The sequence below is a fragment of the Mustelus asterias genome, chromosome 14 (assembly GCF_964213995.1).
Source record: "Mustelus asterias chromosome 14, sMusAst1.hap1.1, whole genome shotgun sequence".
Taxonomy (NCBI): Eukaryota; Metazoa; Chordata; class Chondrichthyes; order Carcharhiniformes; family Triakidae; genus Mustelus; species Mustelus asterias.
In genome coordinates this window covers 66,017,456-66,032,828 of record NC_135814.1, presented here as the reverse complement: position 1 = coordinate 66,032,828, position 15,373 = coordinate 66,017,456, and the positions used below count along the sequence as shown (strand labels likewise).

The 15,373-nt window shown below is 44.2% G+C and overlaps 1 protein-coding gene across 1 annotated transcript in view; it reads left to right on the top strand.

The window, feature by feature from the left end:
- Positions 1–15,373, top strand: part of zswim2 (zinc finger, SWIM-type containing 2) — a 42,257-nt gene that overhangs the window by 13,900 nt on the left and 12,984 nt on the right. The window contains exons 6-9 of the mRNA XM_078227712.1: positions 2,183–2,431; positions 7,305–7,389; positions 8,662–8,789; positions 9,372–9,531. Coding sequence (XP_078083838.1) covers positions 2,183–2,431; positions 7,305–7,389; positions 8,662–8,789; positions 9,372–9,531 — 622 coding nt within the window. The remainder of the gene's footprint in view (positions 1–2,182; positions 2,432–7,304; positions 7,390–8,661; positions 8,790–9,371; positions 9,532–15,373) is intronic.

Below are 15,373 nucleotides of genomic sequence, written 5' to 3'. Positions count from 1 at the left end.
CACAATCCTTAATATCTTAATTGTGCTATGTTCCAAGATGGCTCAGACCAGTCCAAACAATTGAAGTGGCACTTCATAACGCAACTGACGACTCTTGTGAAAGAATTGATTGCTTTATAACTGGTCTCAGCTGCTTACTCTGGAGAGTTCAGAAACTAACATTGAAGAATGTGGCATTTGTTTTAGTTGTATTTATCGACGTATGGCGCAAGAACCACGAAGTAGGCTTAATCACTGGGGAACTTTTCATTATAGGAGTACACTGTCCCACAATCCGATCTTAGACTGATTAAATGGGTTCCACACTGGAGAAACTAATCCCCCAGGGACCCACACTCTTAAAGGGGCAACACACCCCTAACCCAACATACATTTTATACATATATCACAGCATTGATTACCCAGGTGTTACCCTGCCACTTTCCTCTTTGTGTTAAATATTAATGTTATAATACATTGCCTTAAAATTAAACCATCATGATGTCTTCCTGGGCAGCACGATGGCACAGTGGTTAGCACTGCTGCTTCACAGTGGCGGGGAGCCAGGTTCGATTCCCGGCTTGGGTCACTGTCGGTGCAGCGTCTGTACGTTTTCCCCGTGTCTGCGTGGGTTTATTCTGGGTGCTCCAGTTTGCTCCCACAGTCCGAAAGACGTGCTGGTTAGGTGCATTGGCCATGCTGAATTCTCCCTCAGTGTATCCGAACAGGCACCGCCTGTTTTCACAGGAACTTCATTTGCAGTGTTAATGTAAACCGTCTTGTGACACTAATAAACTTAAACTTTAAAAACTGAAAACTTAACAGCAATTTGCATAATGCAATATTGATGGTCACAAATGAGTTACACATGTTAATAAAGTTGAGTAATTTCCAATTTAAGTTGGTATTGTTTAAGGGGCAAAGTTAAATTATTTTGCCTCCCATAATTTTTCCTTTCTCCTAAAACCCAAAAGATTTAAAACCTAACCACAACTTGATGAGGGAAAAAGATACAAAAATCTGAGGTCACGTACCAACTGACTCAAGAACAGCTTCTTCTCTGCTGCCATTAGACTTTTGAATGGACCTACCTTGCATTAAGTTGATCTTTCTCTGCACCCTAGCTATGACTGTGACATTCTGCTCTCTCTCCTTTCCTTCTCTATGAACGGTATGTTTTGTCTGTATAGCGTGCAAGAAACAATACTTTTCACTGTATGCTAATACATGTGACAATAACAAATCAAATCAAAATCAAAATGATCTGCTCATCTCCCTTTTTGCCCTAGTTGTTCTTCATTTGATCCTTGCTGACTTCACTCTGTGTATTCCAATTTTTAAAATCTAATGGAGGAGTTAGATGAAACTATTAATTAAGTCTAGAATAAGCATCTAAATAACAGACTGCCACCTAGCAAAGAAACCGTGTACTTCTGTTGCTTTATATAAATTCTCAGCACAAGAACTCATAGCCCACCCGTCAAGATAATTGGAAAATACGGAACACTTTGCAGTGATCAATGATGTCCATAAGATGGCATTATTGTAGTTACAAAGCTCATTGGTGCTCTCTAGTGCCAGTAACTGAGTACTACAAAGATCGTATTTTTGAATATCGTGCAACTTAAAAGTTACAAAATCTTCTAAGCTTGCCTGGTTGATGTTTTATGATTATTTTAATGTCAAATGTTATGTTGATGAATAAGACAAATATTTGTAAGAGGCAAGTTTGATTATTTTAATTTCCCATTTTGATTCCCTTAAGTTTTAAAAAAATGTTTTATCAAGATGCCTATTGAATTTACTGTATGTTTTTCACGGTATTGAATTGTAAAGGAGGACGAAAAGCTACAACAGCACAATTTTCTGTTTTCCCATGTTTTGTAGAATGGAGTGACATCATTAGGTAGTTGCTGTCTGTTGGTAATAATTGAACTGCTGTATTCATCCTTAAAAACGTGCCATTTGTAAACTTAAGACTTGTAACATCATAGACATTAATATCCTGTATTTTAATTGCTGGAAGCGATAGCTCTAGAATTGAGATCATCTTATCAATTAAGTCTAAAAGCCTAATGATTGTATTTAACCATAAAGTAGATTTTTGTGGATATCTATGTTCTTATTTATCTTCATAGTGCTAAATCTTAACTTTGATTATACATGCAACTGTTCATGGTGACAATTTGCTTTCTGAATACAGATATAGCTGTGGTAACAGTGTCCATATCAGGTGCATGAAGATTTGGGCAGAACACCAGGCAAAGACTGAGATTGAAAGTATCATCAAGTGTCCTCTCTGTAGAGAAATGTTTGCACCTCTGAGTCTCCTGCAAGAAGAATATAGAAATGCCAGTAAACTGTTGGCAGCAGAAAGAGAAAGACTTGACAGACACCTTGGCATTCCATGCAATAACTGTCAGGTTTGTCCAATTCAAGGCAAGTGCTACAGGTAAACAAATTTCTGTTGCATATTAACAAATATGGAAAATATGTATGGTGATTGTCTCTTTAAGTACAACACAGCAGAAGAGGGTCACCTGGCTTGAGAGAACAATTAGGACGAGAATGGATAATTACCCCATGGGGTGGAGTTCTCTCTGAAGCAGAACACAGTCTGAAGGCATGTAGAAGACATGTAGGAAATGGAGCAGCCAGTGGGCTGAGCGCCAAATTCTCCATCCTCACTGGCAGCGGCGACGGGGCATGAATAGCTGCAGAATTCCAGCTAGAGTTTCCAGTGATTAACTGATCTTGAATGAGGAAACATAGATCTAAGATAAAAGGTGATTGATTAAGACAGAGAGCAGCAGAAATCTATTTTGCAAAGAGGTTTGTAAAGTTGTGGAATGCATTACCACAGTTATTGATTGAAGTACAGACCACCAACATTAAAGAATGTGGTTGGATGTATGGTTGAAAAAGAGGAGAAAGAAAAAAATGCAAGAAGTGAGTAGGCACACAGAAGAAGTACCACTAATCTTGTAGAGGATAAACATTAGTATAAAATGGTTTGACAAATAGCAAGTTTCCATGTTGTAATTTCTGTGTAATTATCTTTGCATTTCTAACTTATTCTTAAATACCTATGCACGTTGCTATCTCTCCGACATCCAAATACTATTGGAAATTTTAGCTTTGATGCAGAACTGATATACAGTAAACTATTTCCCAATTTGAAAAATTATGCAGGTCCAATGGACTCTTTAGGCATATTTTAATCTTGACGATTTTAAACTTGCCCCTTTGGTCGAAACTCGTCAGACAAATAATGTTACACTGAAGACTCACAGCCGACCTTCCACTCCTTTTCTACTGTCTTCTACTTTAAAGTACATTTCTGAGCAGGCAGCAAGAATGGCAGCATGATGCTGATGGAATCCTTTTCTAAATATGCAGAAGAGGCCTCGTTATGTCATCAATCTCGAACTGTATTTTAACTCATGGTCTGAGTGGAGTAGCTGACAGCAGGAAGAGAAGCCAGGACCAGGGAGGTCCAAGTAGGCATAATCTTTTTGTCTCCACTCTGAAGCTGGGGGAGGAGGGGTATTCCTCTAGGTCGCAGAAGGGAAGGTCAGGCAACCCCTATCCAAGACTCCCCCCTCATTCTGAATGGACACGCACACCAAATACCCCTACGGCTTGCATGAGTGATGAATAACATTCTTTCAGAGCCAACCAGCTCTCTGCCCATTCAATCTAGGCCACAGATATTGGACATTCAGCGAGATCCGGAATTCAAAATATCCCAGGCTTTATTTGGTTGCTAATCTTCTGTAGTCCCAGGGAGTCTCACAGCATGGAAATGTGACTCCTAGGTGGTAGCACACAACCCTTCTGCTGTCACCTGCCCTGCTCTGTGATGTTGCCAACTGGAGCTCCGAGGAGACTTTGATTTGGTCATGTCACCAATGAACACCCCATCTGCCATTGCGAGGGGGGAGTGTTTGATGGGTTGAAAATAGTCAGGAGTCAGCAGGGGCCTCAGGAGTTGAGAGGAATGACTGTTGATTCGATGCAGGGTCAGGAGTTGGATGTGAAAGAGAGGGATCTGAAGGAAGAAAGATCTGTATGAGGTTTAGACAGAGGAATTGGGGACAGAAAGAAAGGGTGAATTGGGTCAAAGAGAGAGGTAAGGATTGGGGAATTGGGGCTAAAGATCTGGAGATTGTGAGTCACGGGAATTGGGGCCTGGGCAGAGGTGGAGAAAAAGGCAGATTGGGTATGAGGTATGGCTTGGGAAGCAGCATTTTGTGCCGAGCCGGAAGCAACAGCAGCAACACAATGAATGGGAATTTCACTGTGAGAGGAACAGAGAGTAAAGGGAGAGTGCAATCCAAGGCTTCGTGGTTTCCATTTGTGAGCAAATTGGAAATGAGGATAGAGACCAAGAATTTTTAGTGAACCAAGAGGAAGGGAGAATGAATATTCTGGAGCTGAGGGCCATGAGCCCACAGGATGCATCATCACAAGTGATTACAGAGGCAGAGGGCAACATTTAATGGAGACAATGAGGGTCTCATCTGCCCACTGGAAAGCCAGTGAGAGCCCTGCGCCGTTTCATGTTGAGAACGCCCACCAGATTAGGTGTTGGTCAGGCACTTAACTGCGCACAAGTGGAAACCACCCCCAAACTGCCCCTGCACCCCCTTGAAAGCTGACAGGGAATTAGAGGCCACAGCTGTGCATCACTTGTCAGTGTCAGCGGCAGTTGCTGACAATGCACCGACCGAAGGCCAGAGATCGCCAAGGCACTGGACTACAGGTGAGTAATGGTGGGATTGGGGTCGCAGAGAAAGGGCTTTGGCGGCAAAAGTAGAGGGTTGGCTCTCAGCAGGGCCACTGCCCAGCTCCCCTTCTTGATGCTGGTCCTGTGATCAGGCACCGAGTGCCTTTGAATGTAGGACTCCCAACGCTCCACAACCTCCCAGAAACTCACAAACACCCTCACCTGGGCTTTGCTTTCTGGGCTTCTTGCATGATGAGTACCCCACCCATGGCTGGGTGAATTCCAAAAGTGACAGGATGAGGCCCTTCAGTGTGCAGTTGAGGGCCTCAATTGGAATTGCCCACTTAAAGGTCTCAATTGGCAAGAGGGTGAGAAGACCGTCCACAAGCTCTCCCATCTCAGACTTAATCAGGGCAGAGGCAGGAAGGCAACTGGGTCCTCACTCATCTCTCTCTCGCCCGATGAAATGCCTCCCGTCACAAAGCCCTCCGGGGAAGGCTTTAAATTCTGCCCAGAGGCTAGAATATTATTTAAAAGGGAATGGAATAAATATTTAAAAGGAAGAATACGGAATAATTGGAAAGGGAATAATCTCAAAGGAAGGAACAGAGGCGCTGGTGCCAATTAGTCACGGCCTGTGCTACAGTTTCATTATTCTATTAAAATGCTCTATTGTTAAGTCTGAGGTAGTGGTTTAGGAAGGTTGGTACTGACCTGAGTTTGGGATAATATCTCCTGTGAGAAATGCTGTGAATACTGAACCCTTTGTAATTTTAGAGCTGTGGTTCTCAAACTGAGGGGGTACATAAAAGTGTAGACAAAACCTTCTGAGGAGTGGCTATTCCTATCAGATTGCTTTTGTTTGCACTGAGATGGAGCTCCACATTTCCGACTCAGAATTCTGAACCAGTCCTCTATGGAAATGCAGAGCATACCTATTCTGGGAGTCCTTCTTTGTAGTGCAGGATTGTTAGGTGCCCCCTTTTACTGCACTAGCTGCTGTATTCCAGTGTAGAGAATCTAAAGGTAAAAGCTGGGTGTGTGAGGGAGTAAGGTGAGTGGGTGGGGGAGTAGAATAGAGGGGGAGTCGGGGTCATCAGGGAAATAGTTGTGGGCTCAGGATGTGCAGTCAGGACAGAGATGTAGTCGTGTCGGGGGAAGTCAGGTCGACAGGGAGGTAAGAATAGTTGTAGCCTAGTGGTGGGAGTGGGGAGGAAGCCGGGTGGTTGGACTAGGGTGTAATCAGGGAGTTGGAGGGTCAGGAGGAGAGTCAGGAGGGATCCTTAGGGGAGTCAGGAGGGTAGGCAGTTCAGGGGGTTAATCAGGTGGTGTGGGGAAGGTAGTCAGCTGGTCAGGATTTGTAGTTGTTAAGGGTTGGGAGGGTGTCCATTGGGGTGTCATGAGTTCAGTAGTACAGTACAGAAGGAGGCCATTCGGCCCATTGATCCTGCACCGACCACAATCCCACCCAGTCCCTATCCCCATAACCCCAAATATTTACACCGCTAATTGACTAGGGTCAATTTAGCATGGCCAATCAACCGCACATCTTTGCCTGTGGGAGGAAACTGGAGCACCCAGTGGCAACCCACTTAGACATGGGGAGAATGTGCAAACTCCACACAGATAGTGACCGAAGCCGGGAATCGAACCTGGGTCCTTGGTGCTGTGAGGCAGCAGTGCTAACCATTGTGCCACCATACCGCCCCGTCAGAAGTCCAAAATTCCCAGAAATTCCCTTTTAATCAGTGAGGCGGGACACTGAGGCATTCTCAGTGCATCTTGGGGGTTATCGCCAGGTACAACCATCCGGAGATCGGAAGTTCTGCGCTGAAGGTCTTGGATACTGCAAAGGCTATGTGCCCTGACAAAATTCCGGCAAGAGTACTGAAAATTTGTGCTCCAGAACTAATCGTGCCCCGAGCCAAACTGTTCCAGTACAGCTGCAACACTGGCATCTATCCAAAAATGTCGAAAATTGCCCATGTGCGTCCTGACCATTTCCAACTCAAGTCAATTACCATGCCAACAGTACTAGTCTATTCTCCATCCTTAGCTAAGTGGTGGAAAGTAGCATTGACAGTGCTATCAAACAGCACTTAAACACAGCAATAACCTGCTCACTGACACTAAGGCTGGAATTTTCCAGCCTCCCAGTAGTGGATTTTCCTGCGTTGGAGGCAGTTCACCTTTGGCCACCAGAGGGTCGTTCCAGTGTCGCTGAAATCTTGGGCAATTTGCATGGCTCGCCCATCCCGCTGCATGACTTCAGTGAGACACGAAGATCCCGCCAGTGGGCAGGGCTGGAAAATCCTACCCTAGGTTCTGTCAGCTCTTGACCTCATTACAGCCATGGTTCAAACATGGACAAAAGAGGTGAGGATACGGGTGAGGTAGAGAACAACCATGAAGCTTTTTACAGAGAAGAGAGAAAAGACTAGTCAGTTGGAGCCAAAAAAATACAAAGTCTTAGGTCTTCTAATGTCTGTTGAACTGAAATTCAGAGTTAATGTTGGTTTTGTGCATTGCAAGGTTAATGATATTTAATAAGTTGATACAAGCATTGTTTCTGTTTTCCCTCCATATTCTTCAAAAGATGTTTAAGCTGTCCTGATTTTCACCTTTGTCAGGAGTGTTTTCCATGCCTGAACCATCCACAGCACGAGTTCACTTATCGAGAGGTAATTCTGGTTGTATTATAATATTTTAAATGTTGTACATATGTTTAAAGTTTATTTATTTGCAATCAAGTTACTGTGAAAATCCCCCAGTCACCACACTCCGGTGCTTGTTTGGATACTGAGGGAAATTTTCGCATGGCCAATTCACCGAACGTGCACATCTTTGGAATGTGGAAGGAAACCGGAGCACCCGGAGGAAACCCACGCAGTCACAGGGAGAACATGCAAACCCCACACAGACACAGGGAGAACGTGCAAACTCCACACAGACAGTGACCCAAGCCAGGAATCGAACCTGGTTCCCTGGCGCTGTGAGACAGCAGTGCTAACCACTGTGCCACCGTGCCACCTCTAATAGAGTAAAAATGAAGTGATTGTGGAAATGCAGCAGTGACAAATACTTAACCAATGATAATTGTTGTTATATGAGGATACCACCTGAACTACACAAATAGGCAGTAAGGTTAGCAGCAGTAGTAATATTGGGAAATCTCCAAAGTTTCCTAGTTGGGATGCTTCTCAATAATATTTACATATGAAAGGGAAGAATTTCCGCTTGTTGACCAAGGAGTTATTCACTGGTGACCTGGAAGTGCAACTTAATATACTGCCATAGAATGTGATTATTTTTAGAATGTTAAGATCACTTTCAATTAATAGTTTATAAAACAGTTATGAAATATCTTCTTAAATGCCTACCACTGCTTCTCTACTATCTTATTTTCCCAGTTCACTTCAGCTAACTCTGTCTTCATAACCTTTTAATTTTCTTTATTTGTCTTAAGATGCTCACTCTGGACCCACATTTCTCACGCTCAAACTAAATGTGAAATTCTAATCTGTTATGATCGCTCTTGCTAAAAAATCCTTTACAATGAGATCCTTAATTAATCTTGTCTCATTACACATCGCTAGATCCAAAATAGCCCAGTCCCTGTTAGGTTCCAGAATGTATTGTAAGAAACTGTCCCCAGTACAATCTATGAACTCATCCTCCTGACTACCTTTGCAATTTGATTTGCCAAATTGATGTAAAAATTACAGCCACCCACAATCATTGCTGTACCTTTCTTGTAAGCCCCCATTATTCCTTAATGTACACTCTGTTCCACAGCGCAGATTCTATCAGGAAGCCTATTAACTACTCCCACCAGTGACTTCTTTCCTATTTTTCACCTCCACCCAAATACCAGTTTATTAGGTCCATATGATCAAAACATTAATCCTTACTTTTCTAAACACCAGAAAGTGATATTTTCTTTCTTATTTTAGAAGCGGAATCAGCGTTGGAAACCACTACAACAGGTTTCCGGCCTGCCTCTGCCATTAGCAGTTCTCAATGATCTAATGGATAGAGATATAATTTCGAATGACTATGATCTACTACTGCAATTGGATAGGTAAGTGGTTTTCAGGCTGTCATGATATTGCATGTTTTATTCTCTGAAGGTAAATAAGTTGATGGGCTTTACATCTATTTTATGCGCCAGAACACAATCGACAGAATCTTTCACTTTTTTAAATGAAAATCCAAATGAAGAACCTGTTTGTGCAAAAGAAGCAGCAATGCTGAAAATGGGAAGCAATGATAAGATAACCAAGCAGTAGTGATTGGTGACCAAAGCTTGACTCTAATAGTATTGTACAGAAAGTGATTCAAGGCAATGATGGATCAGTTCCCCCGAATTCTATAAGAATTCTTCTAAATGACATCAATAAAACAGCAAAGTAAAACCATTCACTGGCTCAATTGGGGGATATCCCATTTTTCCACCCTTGATGCAGGAACAAAATGATTAGGGCTAAAAATTGTCATCATCTTCTAAATTTGGAATGTCCATTTCATGATGGTGATTCCATTACTTTGCGATATACTTCAGTGAATGTAATCTCAGGTTCTTAAAATGAACGGATCTAGTGTATTGTTCAATAATTTCAAACAACTTAATTGTCTGTGTAACATGTTATCTATCTGTTCTAAGAAATAGATCCAGCACTGTACCAGGTCATGTAGTGCTGACTTTACCCTTGTTAATAGTGAAAGAGCGAAGCAAACTACTTGTACCCGGTCAGCAGTGCAGAGTCTGTTTAAAAGCATTCCAATTAAGGCAGCAAGTTCGATGGTTGCCTTGTCATCACAAGGTAAGAACATTTTCTTATGTTATGAGGTAAATTCTATCCTTATACATCAATGATAATACAATTTGGCATCATTGTGTTGTAATATTTGGCATGATCCATGCTAGACTTAAGCATTAGGGAACAAATCACGAGACCAAAAGTCTTCTTCCCTATTCTGTCAGCATAAGGAAGGCAGAGCAAGCACCGCTTATCACCATTCTTCATCCTACCATAGTACCTCGAGTCCACTTGTTTACTTCACTCTGACATGTACACATACCATATCGGTACAACTTAGGGAAAAACTACAGCAAAGGATGTAGCAAGGGTAGCAAAATAGAAATGAACATACCCCCATCCATTCCACAAAACAAAATTTCGGCCTCTATCTTTGGTAGTTGCAACTGCCTGAGTCCTCATCCAAAATTGTGAAAGGATGCAAAGTCGATTTTGCCAGTAAAACAGTGCCAGTTCGATCAGGGAGGCGGAAAACCAGGCGCGGACCTGAATTTTCGCCCCCTGCTCTGTCTTACCATCTCGCCTCGCCTAACATTGGGCAGAACGAGTCATAAGATCACGCCCTAAGTATTATAACGGCGAGAATAATGGAGCGATCCACGCCAGTCACCCAGTGCACTCCACAATCACCCCACATTCAGTCACTCTTTTTGGAGAGTGGTGAGTTGTGTGCCAGATGAGGGATGAGGGGCCTAAGCACACTGGTGAGTTGACTTTCAGAGCGCTCGGGTGCTGTTTCGCAATGCGCCCTGACCTCACAATATACTGGGAGACCCCCTCCCTCCCCCATTCATCAGCGGCATGTTCTGCCACACCTTCCCCTACATGGGTCACCGGTGTTGGGGCCCTCCCGATAGGTCCCTGCCTGACCCTTTACATGCTCCACCCCTGCATTGATGGACACCAGTACTGATTGTCACAGTTCTCGCGCTGTGCCCGAAGTTCAGCAGATCCCTGGAGCTGGATTTTGAACGGGCAATGCATATTTAAATGTATGCGATCTGGTTCACGCCATTAGAAAGGGACTGGGATAATTGCAAACTGTTTAACACTGGCGCGGAACCAATTTTTAGGCCCGCACGCTATTTTCTGGGATCAGCACAGTCTGCACCAGGCATGGAAAATCACCCCCCTGTTTCATAGAAACATACAAGATAGGAGTAGGAGGAGGCCATTTGGCCCTTCAAGCCTGCTCTGCCATTCATTGCGATCATGGCTGATCATCCAACTCAATAGCCTAATTCTGCTTTTTTCCCATAATCTTTGACCCCATTCATCCCAAGTGCTATATCTAGCTGCCTCTTGAATACATTCAATGTTTTGGCATCAACTGCTTCCTGTGGTAATGAATTCCACAGGCTCACCACTCTTTGGGTGAAGAAATGTCTCCTCACCTCCGTCCTAAATAGTCTACCCTGAATCCTCAGACTGTAACCCCTGGTTCTCGACTCCCCCACCATCGGGAATATCCTCCCTGCATCTACCCTGTCTAGTCCTGTTAGAATTTTATAAGTCTCTATGCGATCCCTCTCATTCGTCTGAAGTCCAGCAAAAACAATCCTAACCTAGTCAATCTCTCCTCATACATCAGTCCCGCCATCCCCGGAATCAGCCTGCTAAACCTTCACTGCACCCCTTCGAGAGCAAGAACATCCTTCCTCAGAAAAGAAGACCAAAACTGCACACAGTACTCTAGGTGTGGCCTCACCAAGGCCTTGTATAATTGCAACAACACATCCTTGCTCCTGTACTCGAAACCTCTCACAATAAAGCCAACATGCCATTTGCCTTCTTTACCACCTGCTGCACCTACATGCTTACCTTCAGTGACTGGTGCACAAGGACGCCCAGGTCCCACTCTCCCTCTCCCAATTTACAGCTATTCAGGTAGTAATCTGCCTTCTTGTTTTTGCTTCCAAAGTGAATAACCTCAAATTATACTGCATCTGCCATTGATTTGCCCACTCACCCAACCTGTCCAGATCATTCTGAAGGATCTCTGCATCCTCCCACCCAACTTGGTATCATCTGCAAACTTGAGATGTTCCATTTTGTTCCCTCATCCAAATCATTAATATATATTGTGAATAGTTGCGGTCCCAGCACCAATCCCTAAGGCACCCCACTTACTGCCTGCCAATTTGAAAAGCACCCATTAATTCCTACTCTTTGTTTCCTCTCTGCCAACCAGTTTCTATCCATTTCAATACACTTCCCCCAATCCCATGCGCTTTAATCTTGCATGATAATCTCTTGTGCGGGACTTTGTCAAATGCTTTCTGAAAGTCCAAATATACCACATCTACTGGTTCCCCTTTATCTACTCTACTAGTTACATCTTCAAAGAATTCCAACAGATTTGTCAAGCATGATTTCTTCTTCATAAATCCATGCTGACTCTGTCTGATCCTGCCACTGCTTTCTAAATGCTCTGCTATAAAGTCCTTGATAATGGATTTGAGAATTTTCCCTACTAACGATATTAAGCTTACTGGCCTATAATTCCCTATTGTCTCTCTACCTCCCTTTTTGAGTATCGGTGTGACATAGCTACCCACCAATCTGCAGGGACTGTTCCAGAGTTTACAGAATCCTGGAAGATGACCACCAAAACATCCACTATTTCTAGAGCCACTTCCTTAAGCCACTTCTCTACTAATATTGATCTCCCTCAGTTCTTCCCTCTCACTAAATCTTGCATTCTCCAGCATTTCTGGCATTCGATTTGTGTCCTGTTTTGTGAATACAGAACCAAAGTATGTATTCAGTTGCTCGGCCATTTCTTTGTCCCCTATTATACATTCCCCTGTTTCTGTCTAGGATACCTACATTTGTCTTCACCAACCTCTTTTTTGCCTCACGAATCTATAGAAATTCTTAGGGGGCGATTTTACCATTTTGATTCTAAGTGCTGAATCTGGGCGCAATTCAGATCCGACTTGGAAATCTGTTCTCTGGCACCCCCATACGCACGCAGCCTGAAAAAAAAGTCGCAAATCTGAATTGTGCTGTGAGCGGGGCTTATCGCGTCCGAACCACTGCTGCTTCGATCGGAGCCTTCAACTGCGCATGCACAGTAAAAGAAAATGTGAAAAATGCTCCCTTGCCACATCGCTCCCAGGCCGCAAAAAGTGGATAAAGCAGCCTGTGAGCGATGGCACCCACAGACATCACTCCACCCCCACAAAATAACTGTCCCCCTTATCCATGCCCCCCCCGCCACCCAGACCGATTGCGACCCCCTTCCCCACCCTCCCCCCACCGATCACCCGCAGAGTGGCAGCAGACCTCCCCTGCCCCTGCACCTCCCCCCCTCACCAGAGAACGATCTGACCTGCCGCTTCCTCCTCCCCCCCCCCCCCCACCAGAGATACATCTGACCCGCTTCCTCTCCCCCCAAACCAGAGAACCACTTAGCCTCCCACCCCGCCCCCCCCCCTCCAACTAAAGAATGATCTGGCCCGCCTCCGCCCTCCCCACCACCGATCTGAGCCAGAGAGCCACTGGAAGCTCTGAGCTTACCTCTTCAGAAGCTGGAGCGCCCGAAACAGACCTTTGCTGAGCATGTCTGTTTCACGCCAAATCTGGACGGACGAACGTGATGGTAAAGGGGAAATGCCGGTAAGTTTGGGCGTCCATTAAGCCCATTAAGTCAATTTAAATGCATGCAAATGCATTTAACTTGACGTCACACCTGTTTTGGGCATGGTCCCGATCACATCCATTTTCCAGCCTTGGTGAAGGGGTAATCGGCACGGAGGTGGGCGCGGATTGCGCTATTCGCCTCATGCCCGACTTTACCAAGTTTCCGCGCCCGAAAACGGGCGCAACGCAAAGGGCCCTTAGTGTCATTTTTTATGTTCCCTGCAAACTTACTTTCGTACTGTATTTTCCCCTTCTTAATCAATCCCTTGGTCCTTCTTTGCTGAATTCTAAATTGCTCCCAATCTTCAGACCTATTATTTTTCTTGGCCAATCTGTATGCTTTTCCTTAGATTAGATACTCTCTCTAATTTCCTTTTGTAAGGCATGGATTGCCCTTCTTACCCACTTTGCTTTTGTGCCAGACAGGAATAAACAGTTGCTGCAGTTTAAGTAACTCTCCCCAATCTATCAAGGCCAAATCACGCTTCATATCCTCATAGTTTCCGTTATTAAGATTCAACATGCTGGTCTCCGAATCAACTACTTCACTCTCCATCTTGATAAACAATTCTATCATGTTACGGTCAATCATCACCAAGGGGTCTCGTACAGCTAGATTGACAATGATTCCCTTCTCATTACACAGTACCCAGTCTAAGATGGCCTGCTCTCTAGTTGGTTCCTCCACATATTGATCAAGAAAACCATCCCATATACACTCCAGGAATTCCTCCTCTACGGCATTGTGGCTAATTTGATTTGCCCAATCTGTGTGCAGATTAAAATCACTCATGATCACCGATATTCTTTTATCACGTGCATCTCTAATTTCGTGTTTAATGCCATTCCCAACATCCCCACTGCCGTTTGGGGATCTATATATGGCACCCACTAATGTTTTTTGTCCCTTGGTATTTCTCAACTCTACCCATACAGACTCCACGTTGTCAGATTTCCTCTTTAACCAGCAGTGCCACTCCACCACCTTTTCCTTTATGCCTGTCCTATCTAAATATCGAATACCTGGGACATTCAATTCCCACCCCTGGTCACCCTGCAGCCATGTCTCCGTAATCCCAATTATATCGGAACCATTTACATCTATCTGCGCGATTAGTTCATCCACTTTATTGCAAATGCTCCATGCATTAAGGCATAGAGCCTTTAAGCTTGTCTTTTTAATATTGTTTGCCGTGCTCCCAATATTTTTCTCTATAGCCCTGTTTGAAATTTGTCCTTGGTTTCTCTGCCTGTCACTTTTCTTATTTCCTTTTCTACCTTTTGTTTTTGTCTTTGCTCCCTCCTTCTCTGACCCCTTTCATAGGTTCCCATCCCCCTGGCATATTAGTTTGAACCCTCCCAACCGCTCTAGCAAACAGTCCCCCTAGGACATCAGTCCCAGTCCTGCCCACGTGTAACCCGTCCAATTTGTTGAGGTCCCATCTCTCCCAGAACTGGTCCCAATGCCCCAGGAATCTGAAACCCTCCCCCTGACACCATCTCTTCAGCCACGTATTTGTCTGATATATCCTGTCATTTCTACTCTGACCAGCATGTGGCACTAGTAGTAATCCTGAGATCACTACCTTTGAGGTCCGATTTCTTAATTTTTTTCCAAGCTCCCTGTATTCTGCTTTTTGGACCTCATCCCTTTTTTTACCTATGTCGTTTGTACCGATGTGTACCACTACCACTGGCTGTTCACCTTCCCCCTCCAGAATGTCCTGTACCCGCTCCAAGACAGCCTTGAGCCTAGCATCAGGGAGGCAACATTGGAGTCTTGTTTGCGTCCACAGAAGCACCTGTCTATTCCCCTTACAATTAAATCCCCTATAGCTATTGCACTGGCACACTTGTTACCCCTCACCTCTGCAGCAGAACCAACCGTGGTGCAATGAGTTTGGCTGCTTCTGCTTTCCCCAGAGAGGTCATTCCCCCTCAACAGTATCCAAAGCGGTATATCTGTTTTGCAGGGGAATGGCCACAAGAGATTGCTGCACTACCTGCCTACCTCTCTTGCTCTGTCTGGTGGATGCCTTCCTTTTCATAAAGCTACGTTGACTCTGCCTAAAATCATATCTTTAATAATGTGCTCAACATTAAAAACATCTGGCGAATTGCCTGTGAGGTCTAGTAAAAATCTTGTAATGCATTTAGCACCAACTTGTAACTCTTTCTCAGGTAAGTTAAAAGCCAACTC